At 44.2% G+C, this 27,266-nt stretch overlaps 2 protein-coding genes and 2 long non-coding RNA genes across 7 annotated transcripts; 2 read left to right on the forward strand and 2 right to left on the reverse strand.

The window, feature by feature from the left end:
• Positions 1–162: 162 nt before the first annotated feature.
• LOC113844531 (uncharacterized) lies at positions 163–6,826 on the forward strand. Of its 2 annotated transcripts, XR_011811499.1 has the most exons (3): positions 303–658; positions 2,159–3,554; positions 6,587–6,826. It is a non-coding gene; the product is annotated as an uncharacterized lncRNA (long non-coding RNA). The 2 variants fall into 2 exon arrangements; XR_011811498.1 differs by lacking the exon at positions 6,587–6,826 and having other exon boundaries at positions 163–658; positions 2,159–4,140.
• Positions 3,215–7,376, reverse strand: GHSR (growth hormone secretagogue receptor). 2 transcript variants are annotated; one of them, XM_072042650.1, is made up of 2 exons: positions 6,507–7,376; positions 3,215–3,471 (listed from the first exon to the last, which is right to left on the reverse strand). In XM_072042650.1, the coding sequence occupies exons 1-2, from the start codon at positions 7,258–7,260 to the stop codon at positions 3,215–3,217; spliced, it is 1,011 nt and encodes a 336-aa protein (XP_071898751.1). In that variant the 5' UTR covers positions 7,261–7,376. The 2 variants fall into 2 exon arrangements, with proteins under 2 accessions (XP_071898751.1, XP_027320592.1); XM_027464791.3 differs by having other exon boundaries at positions 3,215–3,519.
• A 5,264-nt stretch (positions 7,377–12,640) lies between these two features.
• Positions 12,641–22,540, reverse strand: TNFSF10 (TNF superfamily member 10). 2 transcript variants are annotated; one of them, XM_027464732.3, is made up of 5 exons: positions 22,321–22,540; positions 19,095–19,247; positions 17,395–17,437; positions 16,552–16,668; positions 12,641–15,853 (listed from the first exon to the last, which is right to left on the reverse strand). In XM_027464732.3, exons 1-5 carry the CDS (start codon positions 22,444–22,446, stop codon positions 15,405–15,407), a joined length of 888 nt encoding a protein of 295 aa, XP_027320533.1. In that variant the 5' UTR covers positions 22,447–22,540; the 3' UTR covers positions 12,641–15,404. The 2 variants fall into 2 exon arrangements, with proteins under 2 accessions (XP_027320533.1, XP_027320534.1); XM_027464733.3 differs by having other exon boundaries at positions 12,641–15,850; positions 22,321–22,539.
• LOC140003229 (uncharacterized) lies at positions 21,797–26,813 on the forward strand. Its single transcript, XR_011811500.1, has 2 exons — positions 21,797–21,932; positions 24,316–26,813. It is a non-coding gene; the product is annotated as an uncharacterized lncRNA (long non-coding RNA).
• The last annotated feature ends 453 nt before the right edge of the window (positions 26,814–27,266 follow it).

The raw sequence follows: 27,266 nt of genomic DNA on the forward strand, positions 1-27,266 counted from the left end.
ACAAAATGTAGAGTTGGAAAATCTTTTAAAACTTGAGCTGTTTAATGAATGAGCCTCCTGTTACTTCCTATATGGCTTCTCACACACAGGGCAGTGAGAACACAGCAATATTTTGACTCACAAAGTCCCTATATATTTTTTTTTTATTATTATTATTTTTTATCAGAGCTGGCCAAGTTTGTTCCTACAGGGGAGAGTTTGCAGAAGTGCAGCATATGGCTCTGCAGCCTGCAGGCAATTTTCCTGCAGAGTTTTCACTGCAGGTACCACAGATCTCTACAGCCACGTCCAGACCCAAAACTGCAGGGGGAAGGGAACCAGCTGTTCTAGAAAAGCCTCCTGATGTCCTGGTCACATTTTTAATTTTTTTTAAATGAAGCTGTTTCTTAAAGCTTCAGGCTATAACGTACCCTCGAGGCAGGCAACTCCATCCTCATCCCGCAGTGGTGGTGGAGAGGCGTGTGTCCTCCTGGAGGCAGCTGGCAGTATTTGACTTTCTGATGAAAAGGGCAGGTTATCCAGGTGGCTGCTTCCCATCCTCCAGGTGAGAGCAGCTCGTTTTGCCCAGTAGCTGTCTGAAGAAGCAGACCCTGGTCACCATCTAGAGTCAACACACCCCAGTAAGCGCGACTCCCCCGACTTTGGCATTTCCCTACAGGTAAGTTTTAGTGTCAAGGGAGGCAGAACGAACAGGAGGTATGGTGCAGGCTGCAGGAGCTGCTACAGCATGTGTGAATGCTTGAATGTTGCCTGTCTGAAACTTTTCCTGCTTGGTGCAAGAGTGAAATGGAGGAGGCTACTCTTCTTTCCTAAAATTGCATGCATTTTGCTGGATTTGGCCGGATGCTCAGTGACTTGCAAAGAAAAGGCCATTTCCTAAGTGAGACCAAAGAGAAGCCCTGTCCTGCCTCAGCACAAGAAGCCAGCCCCCTTGCTTCTTTTTGTGACCCCAGATTAAATGTTATAAATTCTATTCTATGCACAGAGTTCTGCCAATGTCACAGTCACAGTGTAGTTAGAATTTACAGCGTCTCCTGAAGAAATGCTGGGTGAAATGAAACGATCTGTACACCCGTACTTAACAGGCAGAAAAGGAGCGTGCCTGCCCCAGGGGCTGTAACGTTACAGCTGTTCTGGTTTATAAACCAGGTTCCCGTGCACAGCCCTGCCCAGCCCCACGTGCAGTTATGAAGGGTCTCATGACTTTATTTCTTTTTCTGTTCACATTTAATACCACAGACACAGCTGAAAGTTGAAACACTGATGTGATGTCAGGTGCGTGATCAGTTCATTTACACAGACGTGTTAGTAGTGAGCTTACATCTTTACAATCTTTTCAAGATTCCCCGATTTCTGGTTTCCCTGAGTTGCACGATGTCTGCCATCAGATCTGAATGTCAGCTGGCAACGACCGAAAGAACAAAACGAACAGAAAGGCAGAAGTGGTTAGAGACGAACAGGGGGTGATGCTACAGCACTGCTGCTCCCCTAACACCCGCCAGCCAGGGCCTCAGTCCGCTCCAGAGGTTCAGACGAAGTTCATCTCACTATTTGGGCCTTTTGCATCTCCCGTTTGCTGTGCTTCCCCAGCTAGTTCTGTGGTTTGCCCCTAAACCTGCGCGCCTGCGTTCAGTCCTCACATCAAGCCTGCTCTCACAGCAAGTGTGCTGGGGGGAGCAAGCCAGCCCTATCGAAACTCTGTGTGATACCAAAGACACAGAATATGCAGAATAGGCCAAATTCTCTTTTCGCTTATACCTGAGCAGCACCGTCAGCTGAAGTGGAACAGGCAGCACGTGGCCCATCGGCGGTAATAGGAGGCTGAAGGCAACGGGAATTTTGCAGACAGACAATTCATTCTGTAGACTCAGTTGTGGACCAGCTGGCAATAAATACTAGAATCAAATAAATAAAAGCTGCTATTGCACATGCATGCCCCTAAGCTCTATTAGCTGGACCACAAACTCCACGTGTTGGTGTGACAACAGGTGCCATGTAAGGCAGCTGTACTAGCGTACGGGATGGAGAGTGTTCTGGTTTGCTTTGTGTTAGAGTGGCATACTTGAGTTATAAAACTCGATTTAATTTTTTTCTGGATCAGGTATGAGAATGCGTCCACCTGTGTGTCTTAATGCACATTTTTCTCTTTCTTTTTCAGGCCTTGTCAGTTTAAAATGTTCTGAAACACGAGCACAGTTTTGAATTTCACACTGCAGCAAACCAGCACGACTGCACCCCAGGCTCTGACCGCCTGCTACGCCCGCAGCAGGAGCCCGTGGTGCTCCGCGGGCAGGAGCCCCCTCCTCACACTGCTGACAAACTGGGGTATGGGGGGCGCAGCGTAGGCACAGGCAGCCACAGGCAGCACGAATACTGGAACAACTAAAAGCTTCCAAGTTTGGCTACAGCGAGTCGTTCACAGTCAAGCTGAACAGAACAAGTACAGATGAATTAGCTAGTTAAAAAAAAAAAAAATACTTTGGTGGGAGATCGCATTCCCAGTGTTTATAGCATCACTGCAGTCCTGAAGTCAGCACTGTCCTTGTCCCACTGATAAATATTCAAAAAATATTTCAGCACAGCCGCGTTCTAAGCTGCTTCTATAAAGGTATTTTTTTGTTTCCTTTTGATTCAGACCTGACATAAGGGTCATTTATTTTTAGCATGTTTAAAAACTATCCATTTGTATGTCTCCTCTTCTTTTTGATCTTTGTTTAAAAATCTGGATTATGAAAAGTGTATCAAATTCTATGTTTACTACTCCAAAAAGGCAATTATTTTTTTTTCTCTCCTTAGGGTCTGGCTATAGGTTAGCCAAATTTTTAGCAAAACTAAAGTTAACTCTGGAATAACTCAGCCCAAATTAGCTGCTACTGAAGTCGTACAAATTCTCAAGTGAGCCGGGCTACGTTTGCATGTTCCAGATGGGAAAACCTAGCTCCCCTGTATTCAAAAATCATATGGTGGACAAAAGCAGCAGCAAAGTATGACTCGAGTGTCGCCAAATTCTGTAACCGTGTGTCTCCTTTGAGATTCTCGAGGCCTAGTCAGTTTTTGAAAATCCTTAGCCGCCCGCGTCACGTCTTTCAGCAAATCCAGGTGACGACAGAAGTACAGCTTTGCTTTTCGATTTGTGTCTCCCGCCCCGCGTCTCTTTCGTTATGGCTTTCTGGGTAATGCTGGAAAGCGATGCTCTGCTGCTCGGCACGCCGTGTCATGTGGTGACGCTCGGTTCTGTCCACACACGCGAACTTTCCTGCTTCGTGCTGGAGAGTCTTTTCTTTGGGAGGGGTTTGAGTCCAAAGAGCCGGCAAGCGGCGATTCGGTACTTCTTGGACATGATGTTGTAGAGGATGGGGTTGATGGCGGCGCTAAGGTAGAAGAGGACAAAGGACACCAAGTTGCAGTACTGGCTGATCACTGCTATCTCCAAGGATCCGGCTTCAAAGGATTTGGAAAATAAATACCGTCCTACGTGAAAAGGCAACCAGCAGAGTATGAAAGCAAATACCACCACAACTAAAATGAAAACAGCAGAAGAAAGTGTGTTAAGTGTGAGTAGGGAAATATGGGTGATTTAAATGAAATGTCATTCTATCTCTGTAACGAAATAATCCCAAAGTGTGAAAATGCACCCTATAATTTTTCATTTTATCTCAAGCACATTTTCTGACAGCATAAATTAGCAATACATACTACAAATCAGCCATATCTAAACAACCTGCCCGTATACTGCATGCTGTAGCACACTTCTGAACCATCAAACTTATCTTTTCCATAAAAGGAGAGAATTCAGGAATCAGAATGGTGACAAAAAATGTAATATAATCTATCATCTTCATCTACCAAAGCAAGATATATACAATGCGATAGACTCAACACTGTGGGTTTTAATGAAAAATGTAATCACTGGGAAGCAAAATGATTGAAGGCAGGGGCCCAAAGATAAAATAAGCCATCATCCGGATCAGTAGAGCACGTACACCAAGGTAACAACAAAAAAGCGGTCTCCCCCTCCAGTTTGTCTGTGCTTTGGAACATGAGTTACTCCACGAAAGGTAAACACATAACGTATAACTACATAGTTACAGTTACACGGCACATCTGTAATATTACACCATCACTATGGTTATGCATATGTATATTTGTGTTATATAAAATACAGGTAGAGTAATAGGAACGTAATAGGAATCTTTGAACACTGAGAAAGGGAAACTTCTGTTCACTTACTCTGTGCTATTGACCTTTGTTGTTTTTCATACAGTTTTGTGTGTATCTAGTAATATAAAAACGAACAAAACCACAGAAAACTCAAGGTTTTCTGATGTTCCTAAGCAATTGTTCCCAGCTAATCTGTTTTCTCTTGTTCACAGTCCTGCTTGCCTATGTCAACATATAGCAGATACAAAATTCAAAGAGCTAAGAGGGATCATAATCAGCATATTTCCCAAAAAACTTTATGAAAAAGCATTCCTTTGCTTACATAGGTACTTATGTAGGACTAATGATGGACTCTAAAGTACAGAGCTGGAATTCAGAGTATCTGTTTTCCACCTCTGCATCTTCTTGAGCCAACTAGTGCCCTTTTTCCTCAGTTTCTCCACCTGTGCAGTTCAGATAATGTTTCCCTCACTCACTAGTTACTGCATTCTAGAATTTAATGCATGTAATGAATATTACCACCATTGTGGTCATTATAAACAGTATTTTAAGCATTACTAATATTTTCATAGGTGGGCATGCATAACCCTCCTAGTCAGGCTTTGGAAGATGCAGTTTGGTCTTGCAAAATCACATTGATTTCAGCAGGAATGGGGTACGATAGCTCTTTTGAAAGTCAGGCTATATATTCAGGTGTTTAATTATGGTCCTAGAAGCATAATGTTTCTCTACAATTTAGAAGAAAAGTTGATGCTAATCCCATTTACTTTATGTTCCATGACCTGCTAAAGTCTTAGAAAGTGCCTTCTAAATTTTAAGCAGAAAATTAAAATCAATGAGAGCAGATTGCTTTGTGCATCTGCTAGTATTGAGCCCTTGCTAACTTCTTTTCTTTCCATCTGACATCAGACTGTTATCATTCAGATATTGGCTCTCTGTCAGAGGACAGTCTTGCTACTGTCTTGCTATTCTCAGACATGCAAAAGAAAAAAAGGGTGTCTGAAATACTGTAATGCTTGCAGGGCAGAAATAAGCCATTATTGTTTTGAAATTCTTTATGGTTAAGTATGCAGAAATGTAAACACAGTAGTAATATATGCTAGCAGTTTACTTATTGTAAATAGAGATTCATAATCTCAAGACTCTAGAAGTGTAAATGATGAATTGCTTCCAAGGTCACGTTTACCCAAATGAAGTAATTCTATTGATCATAAAACGTAGCTGGAAGGGCACAAAGCATGCGGCGGGTTTTATTATCCTTGCTGCTGTTGCATAGTAATAAAGCAGGGCGCGAACAAAAGATCAGTTAGGCTCCCATTTAATGATTCAGCTACTTAGGACACGCTGCCACCTCTTCTTCAAGCTCATTAGCCCGTCACCTCTGCCTGGCTGCAATGAGCACGGCGGAGCTGCTGCCTATGGAACCGTCATGTAAAGCATCCCCGGGAGCAGACCCACAGAAATCCCTCACACGGGGTCTGTGGCTTGAATGAAAGCACACAGCAGCAGGACCCTGCTGCCTCCAGGCACCGAACTGCAGAGCAACTTTTTGGTTCTGTGCCTCAGACTCCCTCCACATGCTCTCACGGGGAGGGCTTGCAGCATCGGGATGTTAAAATCTGTGTTTCTGTGCGGCAGCAATAGCTGTTGTTATTTAAGCCACCCGGCAATGTAAATACACAGAGTTAAGAATGACAGCACCTATCACTTCAATCCTGTTTTCTTGAAAACAGTGAGAATTCAGAGGATCAGACCTCAAAGGAGACAAAATGCTCACTGTTCAGCATGTGCCGGTGTTTTTCTAATACAAAAATGCCCATCAGTTTTCATGAGCTTACCCAGCCATGCCGGTAAATATCCCCAATTTGCTGGAAACTTGATATCCTTTTCATTTGAAACTAAGGGCACCGTACTGTCCCTGCTTGCTTAGTCTACAGCTCAACTTTGTGGTTTTAGAAGAGGTAGTTCTGTTTAAAAATCAAATAAACTATCCTTCTGTAAATAATGTCGGTATCCACAACCAAAGAGCAAAGATGTTCAAAAGTCTCCAGGGCAAGAGCTAATTGTAACTGTAGTATTTGTCTTTGTCAGTGATTGTTATTAAAATCTGCTTAACTGTTTTAGAGCCCCCAGCTCCAACCGGTTAGAAATAAATCTAAGGACGGGGGAAGAGTTATTCTACCACTACCTTGAAGTGTAGCCCTTTGTCTGAAGCATTTTAAATAAATGCTTTCCTTTAGAAGTGATTATAGTGACCTACCAGCTCTCTCTCAGTCTTCCTCTCTCTCTCTCTCACACACACAAGCACACAGACCCTCAGAAACACAGAGCACGACGAGTCGTACCTAACATTTTCACAGTTTGCTTGTTGTTCTTGTCCCTGATGACCGTGTTCGGACCGATGTTCTTTCTCTTTCTCCTCCAGAGCTTCCTCCCGATGAGGCTGTACAGCACGGTCAGGCAAAAGACGGGCAGGAAAAAGAAGACGCTGGAGGTCCAGACCATGATGGTGAGGAGCCCCGAGCGGATGGCGTACTCCGTGGCGCGGCACTCGTTGGTGCTCAGGGGGTTGGTGCCGTTCTCGTGCTCGACCCCCACCAGGACGAAGATGGGGCCAGCGCTAACGAAGGAGACGGCCCAGAGGATGAGGATGACCAGCTTGACCTTCCTCTTGGTGATGATCACCTTGGCGCGCAGGGGGAAGCAGATGGCGACGTACCGCTCCACGCTGAGGGCGGTGATGTTGAGGATGGTGGAGTAGGTGCAGCTCTCGCTGACGAACTGGAAGAGCTTGCAGAGGAGGTCCCCGAAGTTCCAGGGCCGGTACTGCCAGAGGCGGAACAGGTCCAAGGGCATGCAGAGGAAGATGAGCAGGTCGGAGAACGCCATGCTGGACAGGTAGAAGTTGGTGGTGGTCCTCATGTCCCGAAACCGCGACACCACCAGCATGGTCATCAGGTTGCCGAAGATCCCGATGACGAAGAGGACCACGCAGGCCACCGTGATGCCGGTGAGCACGGGCGCGGGGAAGAGGTGCAGCGGGGGCTCGCCGCCCGTCCTGTTCTCCGCGCCGCGCCCGCCCGCGCTCCCCTCCCGCATCCTGCCGCCCAGGGCCGCGCATCCCCGCGCCGCTGCGCGCCCTCCTCCGCGGGGCCGGGGCAGGTGCGGAGGGCGGGGAGGGAGCCGCGGCCCCGCTCCGCCTCTCCCCCCCCTTCCCCTACGCCCCCCGGCCCGGGGGGGACGGCGCTGGCCGCGCCTCAGAGCCGCGGGAGGCGGGAGGGGGGGCGCAGCCTCCGCTGGTGCGGAGCGAGGCTCGGCCCCGGCTCGCTGAGGGGGGGACGGGGGGCGGCTGCTGCTGCTGCTGCTGCCCCCTGCTTGGGTGTTTGGGGGCTGAGGGAGCTGCAGCGATCGGCAGCCCCGTCCGAGTGCTTCGCCCAGTTACATTTCCACTTGCAATTACGTTTTCTCTCACAAATTTTACCTCACAGTTGCATGTTCTCTCACAAATTTCCACTCACAATTACATTTCCACTCACAATTGCATGTTCTCTCACAAATTTTACCTCACAATTACATTTTCTCTCACAAATTTCCACTCACAATTACATTTTCCCTCACAATTGCACATCCTCTCACAAATTTTACCTCACAATTACATTTTCTCTCACAAATTTTCACTCACGATTACATTTTCACACACAAATTTTCACTCACGACTGAATTTTCACTTACAGTTACATTGTCACTCACAAATCATCCCTCACCGCAGCGCCCTGGCATCCTGAGCCGAGCAAAGCGCTGCCAGGGGGGCTCTGTCCTCTGCCCCCCCCAGCCCAGCCAAACAGCCCCCAGCCTTGTCTCACTCCCAGTTTACCATCTTTGTGCTCTCCCCTGCCCTTGCACCCCATCTCTCTGGGGCAACCAGTGCTCCCAGTCCCCGCTGGCATCCAGCTTAACACAGCAGGGACACAGAGTTTTGTGCTTTTTTGCCAGGGGACACTCCTGTGCACACTTGCCTATGTGTGCACACTATCTGCTATTGCTATCTCGTAACTGCTGAGCCTTATGTAAGGACAGAATGTAAGTGTGGGGTGACCCAAGGCTGGGTTACTCTGCCTGTGCCTCCGACCCTGCCTGATGACGAGCACTTTGCAGCGCTTCCCGTAATAATGCAGGCGCTACCCGTAGTGCCTCATCCACATCCCAATTTCGATATATTTTGCAGTTTCATTGGAGTCAGTATTCATCATTCTTGCTCTTGAACTGTGAGACAGTTTTGTAGCAAGTTACTCAACAGTTGCTAAATTTTATGGGGGTATAGCCACAAATCAATTGCAGTTGGAAAAAAAAAAAAAAAAAAAAAGGAAAGCCTATCGTGCTTCTCACTTTATTTATCCATCTGTCTATGTAATCACTTTATATATTTCTGAAGAAAAATCATGGTCTGTATGCCACCGATATTCAGTTAACTCGTATTACGGTTTTGTGTCCAATCTAATTTAAATGACGTTGCAATGTATTATAGAGGAACTGGTAACTGTCTCTGTATTTAGGCTGACAAATACTTTCTATTATTATAAAGAATTCTTTCACTCTTTTTTCCCCTCATGATATATTCTCAAACCAGTGGCAATAGCTGCAGGACTTTGATATTTGGCAGAGAAGATGGCCTGAGGCTACAAATGTGACTTTGCAGCGAGGATTTTTCATTCTCATGAAATCCTTCCAATTTTTGCTGAGCTGTATCTTGTCAAAAATGACCGGTTCCCTTTCCCCGGGGAGACAAAAGCTTTCTTTTAATTTTTCAGAAAACAACAACCAAAAAAAGTAAAATAATACTCAAACCGAAGTGTGTGTAGCAAAATCAAGTAGCCAAGTTTGAGGTAGCAGCAGATTTATATGTTCCTGACAGCTTGAGCTTGTGATGCAATTAACACCTCATTCATTGTGAGTTTGATGTCTTGAGTGCTGACCCACTTGGATCACAGATTGCAGTCATTCTTTGCACCCAGCAGCACTGACCCCCTGCTTGCTTGAAGGGCAGCATGATTCAAGGGCTCCTCTGGCTGCTTTTCCTTTTTGGGGTTGGGGCCAGAAAAACAGCTGAGAGAAGAAAAGCACTTCCAGTTTTCTGATTCTTTGATAATAGAAGGCCAAATCTGGAGGGGATATAAAGAGCTGAACTTCCACTAACTTTGCATGAAATCCTGCATGTGCTTGCATCTAGTGAAGGACTGGCATGCAGATAGTGGTGAGAGAAGATATAATAACTGGGAGAGAAGGTGGCTTTAAGTTCCCGATACTTACCTACCTGCCCTCAGCTGCAGGAACAGTACTTCTATGTTGCCTTACCAACCACAGAAAAGATTGAAGTCACTGATATCACCAGGATGAGAAAAATGGAGAGAAAGAGGTAAAATTTAAAGACTTTTTATTCACAGTTTTATTTGCTAACTATATGTATGACTAAAAGAGATATTCCAAAAAATACTAAATTAAAAAAAAAAAAAGAAAGAAAAAAGAACTAAAAACAGCATTACAAAGGACACTTACCTTTCAGGGAACTCTTAAAATATTGGCACTTCTCTTCTGCAGCGTTAAAGCTGTATTGAGCACTAGAGATAAGGTAGAAGAGAGTTTCTATTTATGGTGTTTTGAAATCTCTCTCCTATGTTTCATTCTTTCAATTTTCTTTTCATCCAATAAAGTTTTAATTCTAGTTTATATTATTGTTTGTTGTCATGGAAATATCCGAAGGCTTTGAATATAGAATGATTATGGCTTTATTGTGGAGAGATGAAGAATGTGGAAAACTGACTTCAAGGGAGAGGTCTCCCATTTAGAAATGATGTGTCTCCAACAATTCACAGAAAAGCAAATGCATTTTTTTGATTATATCTAAGGGCAGAGATGGTTTGACTTTTATTATAAATGTTGTATTTTAAGAGCAGAAGGTAGCATCTGGTGAATGCTTTCAAAGGTTACGGTTTAGTAACTACCATCAGTGAGTAATGCTGATCAAATAGTGGTAATCCAACGTAACAACGTGAAAAACAGAATGTGCTCAAGTCACTTTAGAGTTGTTTACATGGAAGTAAACATCTGGAAGCCAACTTTGAAATACTGTTAGTTAATTAATCAGCAAAGCTGTTCTCTAATGCTGCTAATTCAGAGGCATACATTTTAGATTTACTTTTTCAGCGTGCTTCAGCTCCTCGTGCCGCTGGGTCACACCAGCGCATGAGCGTCCCTCTTTGTGAACTTGGTCACTATGTGGGGAGAGAAGAAGGTTCATCAGTCACAGACACATTTATTCCTGGTTAAAAGTACAGAGAATTTATTAAATAATTTATAGCATGAGGGTAGGAGATGTACCTTGCATTTTTTTTTAATGTCATTGGGCATTCATTCGGAGGCTTTGCTTCTGGAGGCAGCACACACCTTTCTGGTCATTCACAGGACAGCAAACTTTGTGACAGAAGTCTTGTGCTAATGAGGGCTGTTTGCCTGACTTGTGTGTGCTTACTGATGTGCCCTGTGATTGGAGTTGTGTTAGTGCCAGAATATGCAGGATGGGATTGCATACTGCATTATTCCTGGTCATACTTTCTTGTTGATACTTCTGTTTCTCGTGTGCAACAGGGAGTGGTAACTTGCCTGAATCTACAACAAATCTGCAATTCATCTTCTTTTTCTTCACCTGGTAGCTTTAAGGGAGAAATAAGGATGACCTGATACAAATTGAGAATAATACAAGATGGAGAAATCACAATTGGACAGAACCAAAAGCACCTTGAAAAGGATTTATGCCTTGGAGTCAGTAGTGTGCAGAACACATCATGATTATTGTGTATGTTATTATTGCACAACGCATTATATATTTTATTATAGATGAGGAGCATGAATTATGTTAACGCTGGCAGAACAGCCCCTGAAAATGGAAAGCTGCTTAAACTGCCAGATCCCGGCCCTGAGTGGCTGCCCGATCTCCCTGGGCTTTCAGAAAACTTTCAGAAGGAAGTAATGGAGATGTGTATGTAGGTTTGGATTACAAATACCTGAGGAAAAGGAGGGGCATTACAAGGCAGCTGTGGCGTGGAGCTCAGGCACATTTAGCTGTGGTGCCCTGTCAAAGAGGGGAAAATAAGTGATTTTTAACATGTGACATACATAGTGTGCAATTTCTCTCTGTTAGTATGAACGAAAAGAGAAAAGTCATGGAAACAGAGTTCTGAGTAATGCCGATGCAAATAGCCATAAATGTCCATGTAACTGTGTATTTAAAAAAAAAAAAAGTCCAGTCTGAAAATTGGATAAGACCCAAAGTTATCCTTATCCATCTTTTATTTCTGCTACTGAATGGAACAAGGTGCCTTGGAGGGATGAATGAGACCTTGTCCTAATGTGTTATTTGTGTTGTTTTGATCATTACATTCACTCTTTCCTTAGTCTCTAATATTTAGATGTTATCTGAAAAGTGAAATTATGTATCTCAAAATCTCAGTGTCTGAATCAGGCTGTTTATGTTTGCATGGAGTACCATAAATGCATCCCTGATCCTGCTTGGCCAAATGAATGCTGCTGCAATACAAACAGTAATAATTATATATATACTAAGCCAAAGAGAAGCAAAAAACAGCCGTCCATTTCTCTGAAGTAATGAAAGGTACAATAAAAGCGAGTTAGCTGATAAGCCCTCTTTCCCATGGAAACACCAGAAAAGAGAAACCTCTGCTGAAATAAAAAGCAGTCTGTATGAAAGGGATGTTTTCTTCCTAAACCCTGTGGGCATCCCTGCAATTTGGGATGTGGTTGTGGGGGTTGCTCCTGGCCTGCAGTGCCCTTGGGGGTGCTCAGCGTGGCCGTCAAGGGCTTTGTCTGATGACCAGGGTCCCTGGTAATCCTAACACTAACCCTGGGGGAAATGTATTTGGGTTGTGAGTCCATTTTGGAGGCAACCAGCCTTTTGTGGGACATGTGGATGTGCAGCACATAAACCAGTGATGTGGGGCTCTGCCAGAGAGCCCAGTGCAGCACCGATAAAATACCACTGGCACAGGCTACGGACCTCCCTTTTAATGCTGTTCATCCATGTAAATGGTCATCAGCTCTATAAATTCAATACATCATCTGCTGCCATTTGGCGATGGGTAAGGATTAGGTGTTTCCGTACCAGATTTTTCCAGAAATGTGAGAAGAACGTCAAGGTTAGTGTTCAGCATTGCAGTCTCTGGTCATGAAATCTTTTTGAGTGTTTTCTTCAGCACATTGCTTCCAGATGCTGCTCACCTGCTGTTCTATGGTCAGGAAGCCAATTACACGGTGTTATATGATGTGGTGTTGCACAGTGGCTTGCATTATGTCCTTTGCATTGCGGGCGTTTGTGGCATTTAATGGATTATACCTGACACCAACCAAAGAAACAATGACACACTGGTTGCTGTTATAGAAGGCAATAAAAACGACAAGGCTAAATAAGTATTTACTAAAAACATTTTATAGAAAATATATGTAGAAAAATTACAATACTTACATGTTACTGCAACCTACACCCACAAATAAAAATTTGCTACATTTACCATTTGACAAAAAGTGAGATGAGAAGTATGACTCGGTGCAAATGTACAATCAGAAGTATATCTTTCCACTTGTCTTCGAATGTGTCTTCTCAGTTATCGCTTGATAGTCTCTCCCCAGGATAATATCTGGCAAGCATGCCTTTGGATTACTCAGAAATAAAATATGATTATTCAGTGTGATCCCTGTTGTGATATGCTCTGCATGCAGGGACCAAGAATACGTACATGCAGATTAAAAAAAGAAGATAATGCCCAGGAATATACCCTAGGCAACAGTGAGCATGATATATATTCGGAGTTGGAGAGAAAACATCGAGCAAAAAAACAAAATGTGCGTGCAATAGTTTGTCTTAATGTCAGCTGCAAGTGTGCGAAGACCCCTCCGGATTCCCTTCCAGTCCTTTCTAGCTGCCCACAACTGCTACATTACACAAATTGGTTCTCAGCCATATGGAGGGCTTCTGACTCTTAAGCTGCCACCAGCAATCGGAAATGGTTTTTCACAGTTCAAACGTATTTCTTTCAAATAAGCTCCTAAAATAACTTTTAAAAAAATAATTTTTTACAGACAATTTTTTTTTTTTTTAAGAAATTGGTAACACAGGGCACTCCTGTCCTGCAACTAAAATGCTTGGTACATTTGAAAAGATAAGCAGCTACAACAGTCATTCTTCCAATGTAGCAGACATCCAGTTATATAGGGAATGGCTTTGTTCTCCCTAGCCTTGTCTGCCAGGCAGAAAATTTCTGAATTAAGTACTGAAATCAGGAAGAAAACTATAGATATGCGCTCTGTTCTGTGTTGAAATAGATTATTTGAATTTGAGACAAAGTATTTCAGTAAACGAAGGAGGAATTCACATATTTGATTACCACTGAAAAAGGAATATGTGATGCTATGTTAAAACAGCAGACAATGTTATTGTTTTAAGCTCACCCCAGTGTTTCTTTGTCCTAGCCTGTCAAAAGGAGGGTGTTGTTGAAGGTCTCCTCTGACTGCTCATACACAGGAATTTAAGTGCCCAACCAAGCGAACTGCTCTTCCGAACAACAAATTAAACACAGGGGCTCGTGCCCCTTCATTTCCTCTTGTTGACAAAGCGGTGAGATGAATGATGCACGTCTACTCCCGAGGCCCATTTGCAAGGGCTGTACAGTGATTTAATTACCACAATGGGAAGGTGAATGGGAAGGTTGCCGTGGGAACCTTAATATGTTAAAAAAATAGACAACCAGGTTTTCTCCTGGCGTTATTCTGTTGACTGAAAGCAACATTTGACAAGCAACTGTCTTCCTTTCCCTCCATTTTTTTTTCACTTTCACCTTCTGTTTCCCGTTGGTTTCTCTGACTCTGGGCAAAATGCATTGATGGTGCAAACTGGTATAGCTCCACTGACACCGCTGCAGATGTACTGATTTATGCTGAGGATCTATCTAGCCCATACAACTTACACCTGCAAACCTTTATCTTCTCTGTATTTTTTAAAACAGAAAATAGTTCTAATCATAGAGTTAATAATTGCAGTCGCCAGTTTAAGAAAAGTTATGAAAAAATTCCACCCATCTCTACAAACAAAATAAAAAATCAAAACAGCATTACCTAAACTGCAGCTTCTGGTTAAGTACACATGGTTGTGTATGTTTTCCTTAAAACATTAGTCATCGGGGTGTGTTGTTCAGCATTGCATCTTTACCAAATACGGGCCAGAACAAATAAACATGGAAGAACCATGTCATGCTCAATTTGTGGCAAATGTCTAATAGAATTCAGTATCTAGAGAAAATCACTTTTTTTTTTTTTTTGGTATCAAGTACTTGCTGTCAACAAGTGTACAGCAACTGCATTACTGAACCTATTGGAAGCACGGTGAAATCCTTGCAGTACAGCAATTAAGTAAACAGGCGCTATCATAATGTGTTGATCTCAAAATACTGATTGATTTCAAAACCTCTTCTGTGCCCTTTCAGCAGCTGTTTTTATGTACAATATACTGATTAAGACAGACTAATGTGTTTATTCAAGCCATGATCCTGAAAAATGCTTAAGCACATATTTAATTTCAAGCATGTAAATACCCGGGTTTAGTCAGCCTGTTTGTGCGCTTAAAATTAATTAGGTGCTTAAGTGCTTTGGCAGATGAGTTAAAGACGTGCAGCATGAGTTTGGGATGGCCTTTCCCTTTTGTAAAACTCAGGTTCCAACAAAAACGCCCAGAATAATTCCATTGTCATCTGGAAAGTGGGACTTACATGGCTCCTTGCTGGAACAGAGATATTCCTGACAGCATCCCAACGCAGACCATGAGTGAAATGTATCTCCAGTTTCAGCCTCAGGCACCCACGCCCAGAGCAGCCCCTCGGCCACCCAACTGAGCCAGCGTGGAGCACCTCTGCAGAGATCACAGCAAGGTGCTTACCTGCGGGGTCTGACCGCCCCCGACGGCCCCGCGCATCCCCAGCCTGCGCGAGGCATCGCCCGCCCCGTGGCAGCCGGGCTCCTTCCCGGCTGGTGGGAGCGTGTTTCGGCACGGCGAGAGCGAGCTGGGAAGGGGGATCCTGGTATTGTTGGTATTGCTACAGCATTTGCTTACTATCCTGTTTTATGGAATTTCGAGGTGGTCCTGGCTATGAAAACCGGTTCCTTTGGAGCATGGTTTTCATCTTTTAACCGATCATAAAGGCTCCAAAAAAGCTCGCCTCCTTGTCCATGTCTACTATGTCACTGTTACTGACCGAGACAAAAATCCTGTCATTCCTTTTCAGCTGAAACACACCACCCTGGTAGATGGAGTAAAGTCCGTATTCTGCCTTTTTAGACCAGCAGCTTGTTCTTGCACTTTTCATGAGCAAAATGGGCTCTGGGTAATCAGTCAGCTTGTAAACATACTGGACGAGCTGCTTGGGGTTTCTGATTTGTGCCAACAAACCCGAATCCTCATTCTCATTTTCACGGAAGCGAAAGTAAATTTGTGAGTAGATGTAATAATACCCCGTTTGCGGTACCACCAGCTCGCCATTCCTCAGCTCCACATTGTAAAGGAAAGAGTGGCCTTTCCTTGACGATTCCCAGTTGCTTATTTTATGTCCGGTGCCTCTTCGGGGTGAGGAATCTACTTGAGAAAAAAAAAGAGAGAGGGGAAGTTAAGAGTCTGGGGGTGGTGAAGCCTGGTGTTTGCTGTTAACACCCAGGTAAGGAAACCTGCTCTTCCCAGCGGTTCCCAACAGCAGGTCACTAGCTCCATCCTCTCAAAACAGTTGGAGGTGCAGAAGTAAGGTGTTCGGGGCTATGTCGGTATTCACATAAACTATTTTTATTTTGGATTTCTGTGCTCTCAAATAAGAGAAAAAACATTATGTCATTACTTGGTAACACAGTTAAAATATCCATTTGTGCCTGGTACCCTCCAAAGCTGATGAAACCCCACCAAGCCTTTCATTAATACAGCCTGAATGTCAAGCCTCCCTGTCTCTGGCTCTAATAGGTCTGTCACCATAGCAGCTGGGCCTCATACAACCTACAGAAGTAAATTAAAGAAAAGAGGAAAGCTTAACATTAGGAAGAGATTTTTTTATTTTTGTCTAACAAAGGCTCCAGAAGAAAAGTCAGTGAGGTAACCGAGGGGAACAGGCTTTCTCCTTGTTCTGTGCCAATGAGCTGAAAAACACATTGTCTGGAACAAGGAGATTTCTCTATGATTTGTTTCGTACTCTTAACTCCATGTGAGTATAAAAAAAGCATATGTAAACAGCAAGCTACCGGTGAGAGAGTAAGCTCTGTGACCTTTAACTGTTCTTATAGGCTTCTCCTTACTGTGTGCTGACAAGGAGCTCCTCCTGTTGCTGTTGCCCGTCAGGTGTGCTGCTATCCTGTGCACAGGACGCTGCGGCTGTTGTCCGTCCGTGCGTGGAAGTGTCAGGGCTCTGTCAGCTACACAGGGACGAGAAGCAGAATCTCCGATTAGAAACAAGGATGTAAGAAAGCATGTCTGTCACGTGCTAAACACTTCTGTACCGCGTGGTTTTAAGTAATATGGATATCAGGTTTTTTAACTGGCTAAGTCATAGATTGAGTGCTCTTGGCTAAGAAGGCTCAATCAACCCTTTTGATCCCGCTCTGCTTGGAACATCTTTATGTGCCTCTTTGTTCTTCTGCCCCTGCTCCCCAGTTACCACTAGGCAAATAACCCACAGTAACAAATTCTCATATTCATGGTTCGTATCTTTTAAGGTTAAGTATTTGTAGCCTTTAATCTGATTTTCAACTTGGAGGTTGCAACGCTTTTGCTACCCGTGTTCAGGGCAGCACGGCTTCAGCAGAGCTGTCAGTAATGGATCTGCCCACAGCACAGTGCTGCACATCCCCAGGACAGCAGGACATATCAACATCCCCATAACTCCCGTGCAATACTGCGGTCTAGAAGCTGTCCTCTGCATCCCCCTCAGTTACATCGCCCTTGACCATATTTCTGGCTCCTGAAAATTTGCCTTCCAGAAATAGGTAATCATGTGTCGATGACTTGCTGCCAAAGAACCATGTAACTGTACCAAACCTCAGTCACTGTTCTTTTCAATTCTAATAAATTACTTGAGTCTCTACACAACAGACGCCACTAGCAGTTCCTTTTTACAACAATTAATAAAATTATTATAGTACCATTGACTGCAGATAAGTTTTCCTCAAAGCTTCTTGACATCATCTGCCAACAAACACAGAGAAAACTAATTAGTTTGTCAGTAGAAAGTGATAGATGTAGAAAAAACAGTCTCCTTTCTCCCACTCATGAATAGACGCTATTCTGAGTATGATCAACAACCTCATAAAAAAAGATTATTAATTTATTGTAATGAAATATTTCTACATTTACACCTTTTACACAACTAAATACTAGGGAAAACATTTTCAAGGGAAATCAGCCATCTGGGCTTTAAGTCTTTCGGAAAATGTGACCCTATTGCTTTTCTTAAATAAGAAGAGAGAAAGTGTACGAGTATCAGCTTCCACTCACAGAGTAATACTTGGCAGCGGTGCACATCTGTGGGATCTTGGCTCTGGGAAATTACATTTCATTTATTTTTATGCCTCTGCCTGTCTATCTAAGTTTTGAAGCCAGCACACCTCACTTCGTGCAGCCCCCTCCTTTCTGTTCACTGTCTGCTAGAATGAACTGGCCAGGTTACTGACACCAGCACAGCCGCAGCAAGTATGCTGGTGGTTTGGGATGATTTATCCTGGCTGACTGACTTCCCTGTGTTGTGGCTTGCTGCTGGTTCTGCCCTGTCACATTTCTTGCTATCTGCCCAGCCAGCCAGCCATCATTTATTTCTATTTCTAGCACCCAGGCTAGTTTTTTTCAAGCAAGCAGGGAGCGAGCAGATTGGCCAGTTGTATAAATGTCTACTACATAAAGCAACATTTTCTTTATGCTGGATTTCAGGGACTTCACTGGTAGAACTTCCACCAAAGGAGCTCAGATCTCTGAATACAAATTGAGGAGCTATTTTGGGATGCAAGTTTCACCAGTTAAGTTGCAGCCTGAAATGAGCTTTTATGGATGAGTTTTTTTTCTGTGCTGGAGCTGGGATTTTGAAAACCATTCCAGAAGATTTTAGTCTTCCTGATTTCACAGCCAGACTCATTTTCTTCTCTGTAGCCACAATTGCACGCATTGTGTGCGAGTTGTGTAGGAGACAGAGTTCTGTGAATGGCAAGCCAGGAAGGAGCTGTGCCTGATGCTGTGTGCTCGCTCATTCCTTCCTCCCCTGTTGCATTTCACTGCCCATGACAAGGCCATGTCTCAGGCACCTTTTTCCCTGACTTCCCATTACGTTTTACCTGATTTTTTCATGACAGTCTCTGTACCTACAAACAGGAGTGGCCCAATTTATGATCTGCGTGCTCAGGCTGAAAAAAAATACTAGTGTTGGGTCAGGCACAACTCCTGCTCTCTGTGCAAGGCAGGTGTGTGAGTGAGAAATGGATTTGCTCCTGCAGGACTGTGAACATCAGCATCTCACAGCTGCTAGATTCTCCTTGCCACCAGTGGCTGACACTGGCTTCAGAGGGAGAGCCCAGTCCCACCCTCCTCTGTGAAGCAGGGGACTGAAGCTTCGCTGAAATTACCTCAGTAAAAATCTATTTGTGTTTGCCTTATTATTTCCTGAATGCAGTGCAACTGTAGCCATGATTTATTATTTTTTTTTGGCTTCAGTGCAAACACTCTGCAGCTGAAGCTGTGGTTGGACTACTGCCCTGCAACAAAACAATCAGGGAATCCCACTACATCCTGCTATTAGCATTCTCTAAATCCAAACAGCATCAAGCTCCACCCATTTCAACATGTCAGTTCCAAATACCTTTTTAATTAACTTTCCCAGGTGCCACTTTACTTGCCAGCAGGGGTCAGCTGCTCTGTCTTCACTTTCAATTACATCCAAGTTTTGGATGAAATCTCCAAGTTCCTCCCCAGTGAGACAAGCGACGCTGTTCTTTGAGTACATGTCCCAGAGCTGCAGCAGAAGGGAAAGCCAGAATTTGTCACCTCGGATGTGCTCGCAGACCTCCAGCTGAGGTATGTCACTGAATTCATCATGTTTAGGAATGTGCTTTTTTTTCTTAAAAGCATTGCTAGTATGGTACAAGTTATGACTATAGAGACAACATGAGTAATTCATCCTGATTTTACATTTTTATTTAATTACAATGACAGCTAATATGCAAAAATACACTTACAGTACCGCCACAGACATAAATTTGGTACCCAGCACTCAAGTAAATAAGCTTTATGAAAATTCAATACCCAAATCGTTAATGCTGTAAATACTTCATTTATTTACTGCAGAATGAGAGCATGCAGTTTCTTTTGCACAGGGGATTTTTCTTCACAGGTTATCGAGGATGAAATCAAATATTGAACCGTACAAGTATTTTCCATTCTGTCTTTTCAGCTGGCATCACCTAAAATCCAGGCTTTCTCTGGTGTTTGTCTGTTTGCACACATACGTGTTTGGGGACTCTGTGACTGTATCTGACCTGAGAGTACAGAGCAAAGCTCAGACAGAGATGATATGTGGGTCCAAATGAAATGATAACGTCAAATGCTTGTGACACGGACTGTCTCGTCCATACCCTTTCATAATAGAGAGTATGTTTTGTCCTGATAAAGAGAAATGAAAGTGGCAGAACGTGGGTGCACAGGGCAAGGTGAGGCACCCGGCTGCAGCTGGCGCTGTTGCCCAGCTCACGCTGCACGCCTGCACCCTGCCGAGCTGGGTGCTGCTGCTGCAGGCTCCTCCTGCAAGACAAGTACTGCCTGAACTCAGAACAGGCAGCCAGCGGCATGCAAAGCATTCAGATGGACTAGTAACATCTAAATGCCACTGTTGTTATGTTAAAGAGTTCGGTTTGGTTTGCTAAACAGATACTTTTATTCAACATGCACCACTTTCAGCTGTGCTTAAGACCAGGGCATTGAAAGCAATCCTTTACACTCCTGCTCCTTTAGGAAGAGACATCCCCCTACGGGAGGCTTAGAAGAATTCCCCCACAGCACCCTGCAATTCCCACCACTCTGCTCAGCACCTTCAGCTTGCAGCAGCCAACTCTCCTGAACTTAATCTAACACCTGAAATGATTCTGTTCTTCATAGGCATCAGTAGGAGATAGTGCCAACCCTATAAGTGTTGGTAAAGACTTCTGTGCCTTTACTGAAGAAAGCAGTGGTATTTCATAATCAGGGCTCTTGTTTCAAAAAGTCACCTGAAGTAGTTAAAATTATGTGATTTTGAAGGAAAAACTGCCCTTACAAGTAAGGACTGTGATGGATTTAACCATAGCAGTTTCTTTAACAAAGTAGTTTGATGAGTTTTAAAAAGGGTGCAGATGAGATTTTACTGACCTGGCAAGGCTCACCTGCAAGCTTCACCCTCTAATCTGGGAGCAAACAGTACTGCACCTCTGCCTTATCCTTACCTGGTGCAATTTTCCCCCAAACAGTTTTACTGTAGTTACACTGAAACAGTATTTTCCATCCATTTTGAAACCCTCAGGGAATGCAGCCTTGTACCAGAGCCAGTATGGTACTGAAGGACTGGTATTTCTGTTTTTTGGGTAGAGAAGGCAAAGCTTATTGTAAGACTTGCTCAATGAGGCTTATCTGTAGCACTGGAGTCTGTGAAGACACAATTCCTGCAGGAATGCTGCCTTGTAGAGGTTCTTTCTTACCCTAGGGCTAGTGTATGGACTGTGTTTTCAAAAAACAAGGAAATAGCGTATTTTCTTTGCAGCCCTGTATCCTGAAGCATAATGAACTTTATTGTACTCGCATCTCAGCAGCACTTCCTCCCACAGCAAAATTCTTAAAGCGGTTGTATTTGAGTGCTATTCAGATGACTACAGCTGTAGAGAAAAACTGCTAGTTACACAATTTTTGTTGGTAAAGATAAAAATATCTGCAGTCTGTGCAGCCACAGCAATTTGGTGAAGGTGTAGAAATGCAGATCTTGTGAACAACAAGAAAAAAAAATGTGCAGACAAAAATCATTGCATCTTTTCAAGATTTATTCCACATGCACAATGTAGATGTGGGGCAGCAGTCCATGCCTCTAGGTACACTTTTTACTTCTTTATCATGCTCCAGAGGAAGCATGAAAAATGTGTATGTAAAGTCCTCCTAGGAGCCACCAAAGTTACTTTATAACCCAGCAGAACTCCAGCACGGGACTGAGCTTTGCACACCAAATGCAGGAGTGTTTTCTTCAGAAATCTTGAGCTGTCTTTTGGTCAGGTACTGTTAGATGTGGTTGTATACCAGGTGTACATATCTTTACCTTCCCTTTATGCAAATCAGTGTGGTTACCAATTGCTTACATAGGCAAGCTTGTTAGCAAAGGACTCTGAGCAGTATTCAGGAAGTCATGAGAATTTGTTTATGCATTTTTGTTCATCCTTGCTATTATGTAAGCTAACTTCATTAAATCAACACATTTCTGTGACTCCCCGGTTTCACCAAGCAGGGGGCAGTCACAGCTAGAAACTTAGCAAGAAAATCTTGCACATCCTTCCAAAACACAAGCACTGCTTTACGCTGCAGAACAATACCGCGTGCCCCTTAGTGCTTGCTTCTTGACATTTCAGAAGACTCCACCTATTAAATTTGGCGTGGAATAAACACGCAGGGAAGCTCAAACACACAGGTAAGATATGTTTACATTCATGCACTATTTTCTGGCATGGCTTAAGCGTAGTGCACACGCCTGCAGCCTGGTCTACCTTTGCACCAGGAGAAGCAAATCCTGGCAGCACCGTGCAGCAGGACGGCCGGGTTTGGGTAGGGCACCCTAAAAAAACCCCAAGCACCGCGGGGGGCAGTGGAAATCCGGCTCGCACACACGAGGGGAGCACAACTTGCCCGGAGTGCCAGCGATGCTGTGCAGGGAGAGGGCCGAGCCAGGCAGCAGCCAGCACCTCCTCAGCCCCCTACAAAGCCCAGCGGGGCTTCCACACCGAAATCCGACCCCGGGAGCCCCTCACAAGGGGACAAAGGCGGCGGCGAGCCCGAGCCCCGTCCCGCCCCGCACCGACCTGCTTGAGCTCGTTGGTGAAGTAGAGGAAGGTGACGGCCACGCAGACGGACTGCAGGAGCACGGCGGCGGCCAGCACGGCCCCGAAGGTCTGCCCGGGGCTGAGGCCGGCTGTGGGCAGCATCATGGCCGGGCACGGATCGCCCGAGGCAGTACCGAGCCGGGCCCTCGGCCGCCTTTACCCGGCGGGGCGGGAGGCAGGCGGGGCCGGGCCCGCTCACACCGCCCCGCTCCCGCCCCTCGCGGCCCCGCCGGGTATACGAGGCGGCCGGCGAGGAGCTCTTGCCTCAGGCCTTGGTCCCCCGCCTCAGAAGTTTTTGAAGCGGGCACAGGGGGTGCGCGTTGGCTTTCAGCGGGGTTTTGAGACCTCCTTCAAACACCTACAGAGGGTTAGAGAGAGTGGGGCTTCGAATCCGAGTGTGGAGACTTGGTCTCATTTTGGGAGCAGTCGCTGAAGGGCATCAGGGCTCCTGGCCTCGGCCCAGCGCTCAGAACCTGAGTGCCAAGGTGCAGCGGGAGCTCTCAGCACTATCACAGGGCAAAACCACAACAAAGATCTCTTCCTCTCCCCTGGGTATCTAAAACGAAGAGTTAACTGTGCTGTGTTGAACCAGTTACAGGGAAATTAGTTGGTTTTTATTCTATCATAATGTGGCTAAATGATCCCCAAGTCCCTATTGAATGTGGCAGCAGGCACTTTATTTGTCTGGCTCTCTGCAGCATTAATCTGTGTGCCAAAACAGTTCAAATTCGTGTAATTCCAAAACATATGTCAGATGGAGAGGATTAATGTTTGCTTGAAAGTGAGCTCATGGTCTCGTCCTGTGACTTCTGAGCCACGCCAGTCGGATGTTTTGGGCTCCTTCTGTTTTGCAGCATCCCGGCTCTGTTTGGAGCAGGACTAGTGGGAGTCCCGTTTGCCTTTGCTTAATGTGCAGTAGCTCTTTACATCAACTCCAGAACAGGAGACTCTTAGAGATTTTAGCATATACCTGGGAGAATCTTACAAAAAATGATCTCAGTCCTAAGTGAGAAGTTCCTAAGCAAGAAAATTCACCTGAGGGAGCCATATGAAGAGCAGTCAATCAACCTGGAAGAAGAATCCAGCGTGCTGAACAGAGGGTGTAGAGTTTCCTTCCTATCATTCAAGTAACTGACTTTGAAGGAAACAAATTTTCCTCCAGTGTTTACTTTCAAGAAAAGAATGGAAACAAAAGTGAAAGCAAGCCCAGGGCACTAAGGAGCACTCCTGCTGTTCACCATGAGTTAGTCTTTGTTCTGTGACTTTATAGATTTCTCCCTGACTGTAACAGAACTATTTTTTTTTATAGGTTAACATACCAGTTCATGAAAGATTATTCAAGAACTGTGTATACAAGCTGTAGATGTCTACCAGGCCTAGTCTGTGTCTCCATTACTCATCATTTGAAATCTTCCTTGGATATTGCTTATGTCTCTGTTTTAATACTTGTTTAGCCAGTGTCAGCATTCTAGGAATAAATTAATGAAGTTTATTTTGAAAACAACCAAGGAAAAAAACACTCAAATGTACTTAAAATCTTAAAATATCATTGCACAATGATAAAATGTTTATGGGTTTTCCACACCAACAGAGGCTAATGTGAGAGTGAAACTCCAACAGTTTTCACCACCAAATATAATTGAGAATCTTTGCTACTTCAAATGCTTACATTTTTGAAGTTAAGTTTTGTCTAATAGGTGCAAACTTATACTGAAAATAATTTGTTTCAAAGGTTCAGAGAGTATAAAATTACTGCTTCGATGAGATTTTACACAGCAAAAACTCAGGGTCATGACACCAGTGGGAAGGAATGTTGTTAGCACTCATTTAAAGAAAAATAATTTCTGTGCATTGTGTAGTGCTGGAACAAAGCATCTCACTTACAAAACCTCTGATTCTTCCTGGCTCTTTCATCCTATTAAAGCTTGCTCAGTGAACCGTTTAATCAGGCCTAAACCTTCATCTGTGCTGTAGACTCAAGACCTGTGTTATATGGCTTGTCAAAGAAACACCTGGCACTGGACCTGCAATACCTGGGAACTATTCTTCTCCAGCAGTGACATCTCCAGAGGAGGACAGAGGTTTGCCTGTATTTATACCTATATTTCCTGAAGTGATGCAGATGGTTGTTACTATCTCTGCTATCGCCCCCTGTGAGCCCCAGCGCAGCAGGGCCCATGCTCGTTTTCCAAGTCAGAGAAAGCAGAGTTGACTTTTGAGTAAATAGCAGTTCTTGACATTGATTTCTCTGCCTAGCGGCAAAGGAGGTTGTGCTTTTCGTCACAGGTATCAAAGCATGTAATTGTAGTGCTGTAGTTGCAGAGAGGGAATTTATCTGTTCTGGTGATGAGAGCAGCCCCACAGCTGTGCTTTCAGGCTGTAGCTTCCAACCTCTCAGGAAGAAGGCTCACACAGCTTTTTGTCACCAAAGATGAGGTGTCAACTTAAGTCTTGCTTTACAAGCTAACCCCTAACTTAGGTACTGGATGCCCATCAAGGGGCACCTGAATGTTTCTGTCATTTTGGGCTGGGCTACTTTCAGCCATTAGTTCCTACTGTGAAGCCACTGAATATGTGGCTGCACGAGCAGAGGAAGAAATTGCTGTCACTGCTCTGCTGTGGTGGTGTGTGGCCACCTCCATGGCCTCCAAGTGCTATGTGGGGCACCGCCACACTTTTCTCCCCCAGGCACAGGCCACGAACGGCACAAAAATCCCAGTCTGTGCCAGCCATTGCGGAGTTAACCTTGCAGAGTGGTCCACCTATTTGCACATATGTGCAACAGATCACAGCTTGGCTTCAGTGTTTTGCTAATTCCCTTGTGGTCCCTGCACCAGATTCAGACCTCATGTTTTGATGTCAGTTGTGAACCATTGCAAATACATGAGTTAATCATCATTAACACTGTCATGGGATCAGAATGTGGATATATCGGTGCAATGCCCTTTTAGCCTATAGTGTTGCACATATAACAGCAATGGCCTAGCTTCCCCCAAATGCACCTCTGAATTAATTTATTCAGACCTGACTTTTTTTAATATCCCACGCAGTAGGTTTGATAAATGGAGCGGTATGTCTTCCACAAAAGTTTGTGCTCAGAAAGCCAGCTCTTGAGTAGAACATAGCAGCTTTTTAGTCTGTAGTATTGATACAAATATATCACCGTAGGATGGTTGAGAACAGAAAATGAAGGGAATTCTCTTGTTTAGTTTACACTGCAAGAGGGAGCTGCATCCACACAAGGGAATGCACATGCTGGATGGTGGTGTCCTCACTGAGCATTGACAGGAATAGTGGAAGCAGCATTCTCCAGATTTGTATGCCTTTGTAAGATCATTACCATGGATTTGAAGTTTGTTGGCAGCATCTCTGGAAAATCAGTTCTTGTGCAATACAATACCCTGGGCAACCTAACCGGGGTTTATTGGGTTGTTGTGGCTTAAAGAACATCTTCTGATGCTAAACTTTGCTGTGAGTTTGTTGAAGCCCCAGTCCTGGGCTGCAGTAACGCAGGCTGAGCCAAATGCCAGGTACTGTCACCAGGCACATCCCAGCAAAACACAGAGAATCAGTGCAGTTAGTCTCACTGGGGTGCTATGGTCCAAGATTCCTTGTCATGTCCTTGTTTTATAATCTTTCACGTGTCATTGTTTGAATTACTATTTGTAGTGCTGCAACTCAGAATTTTAGTTCTTTAGCAGATGCTAAGGGTGGTTCTGGCCGTGCAGCTATTACCCTGCTACATGCCCAGATTGTGTGAAGCACTAGATGATGCAAAGGGTCCCTGGTGATGGGAGCAAAAGGGATGTTTACAGCTGCGTGGAAGTCTGCCTCTATATTATATTAACAGAGTGATAATGTTGAAACAGGTTCATTGCAGCCTCATCTCTGGAGGTAGCTGGGAGGAAACCCATAACACACCGAGTTGCCTCTGCAACATTTCAGAAAGAAAAAGAATTGTCCCTGGCACATAGCAAAGCCCTGCTAAGCAATCAGCTTAAGCCTTGAAGCATGAAATTTGATTATCTTCATCACAGATGAGTGCTTTTAACCTCCCTTGAAAATGGAAGACAAATATTTCTCTTTAGGGTGCCAGGTCTCTATGCAAAAAATGACTTTTTCAAAGGTTTCTTCATGGTAAAGCATCTGTCATATATCTTTCTAGCTTTGCCTGAGCTATAGTTTCCTCCTGGGACAGATTAAAAGCAATACACAAGGTGGTAGGTAGAGAATTGAGTGAGATTTCTGCTTCCTAGCAGAGAGAAACTGCCCTTTACACTCCTGTGTGCTGTCAGTGTTGCATGTGGGGTCTCACTTGAATGTCTTCTCCCAGCTGGTGACAAAATGCTGTGGGTGCAGAGAAACAGGGGAGAAGCACCTGGGAATGATTTTTACTTGCATGAAGCATTTTTACTTACATGAACCCTTCCCTATTCCTGTAACTAGTAAAAAAAAAAAAAAAAAAAAAAAAAGGCACAATGAATTGGACCATATATTTGTATTATATTAATAGGATGGATTGTTTTCTATCTTATGATTGAAAAAACATGGTATGGAGTTAAATTCTCAGCTCTGTCCAGCAAAATCTGTTTTCCTGCTGTCCTGGTTTGGCTTGTCCTGCAATGTATTTAATCCATGCTGAGGACATGTGGATTTGGTTTTGTATTTGTATCAGCAAAACCATCTTGAGGACACAATAACAGAAGTGGGGAATAGTTTCATTTGTATTTTGCACCCACAACACCTCTGCATATGTAGGAAGAGGATCTGTACAGTGCTATCAACTGCTGTGCATACACTTTCTGGTTGTTTTAGTGTTTTTTTATTCCACTGTGTTCTGCTGTTGTGTAGATGTTGGGACTGCTTGGTGGCTGCTTTGTTCAGGTGAAGTGAGCAATGCCTATACTGATCTCTGTTGCATTAGC

Source organism: Anas platyrhynchos, chromosome 9 (assembly GCF_047663525.1).
Source record: "Anas platyrhynchos isolate ZD024472 breed Pekin duck chromosome 9, IASCAAS_PekinDuck_T2T, whole genome shotgun sequence".
Lineage (NCBI taxonomy): Eukaryota > Metazoa > Chordata > Aves > Anseriformes > Anatidae > Anas > Anas platyrhynchos.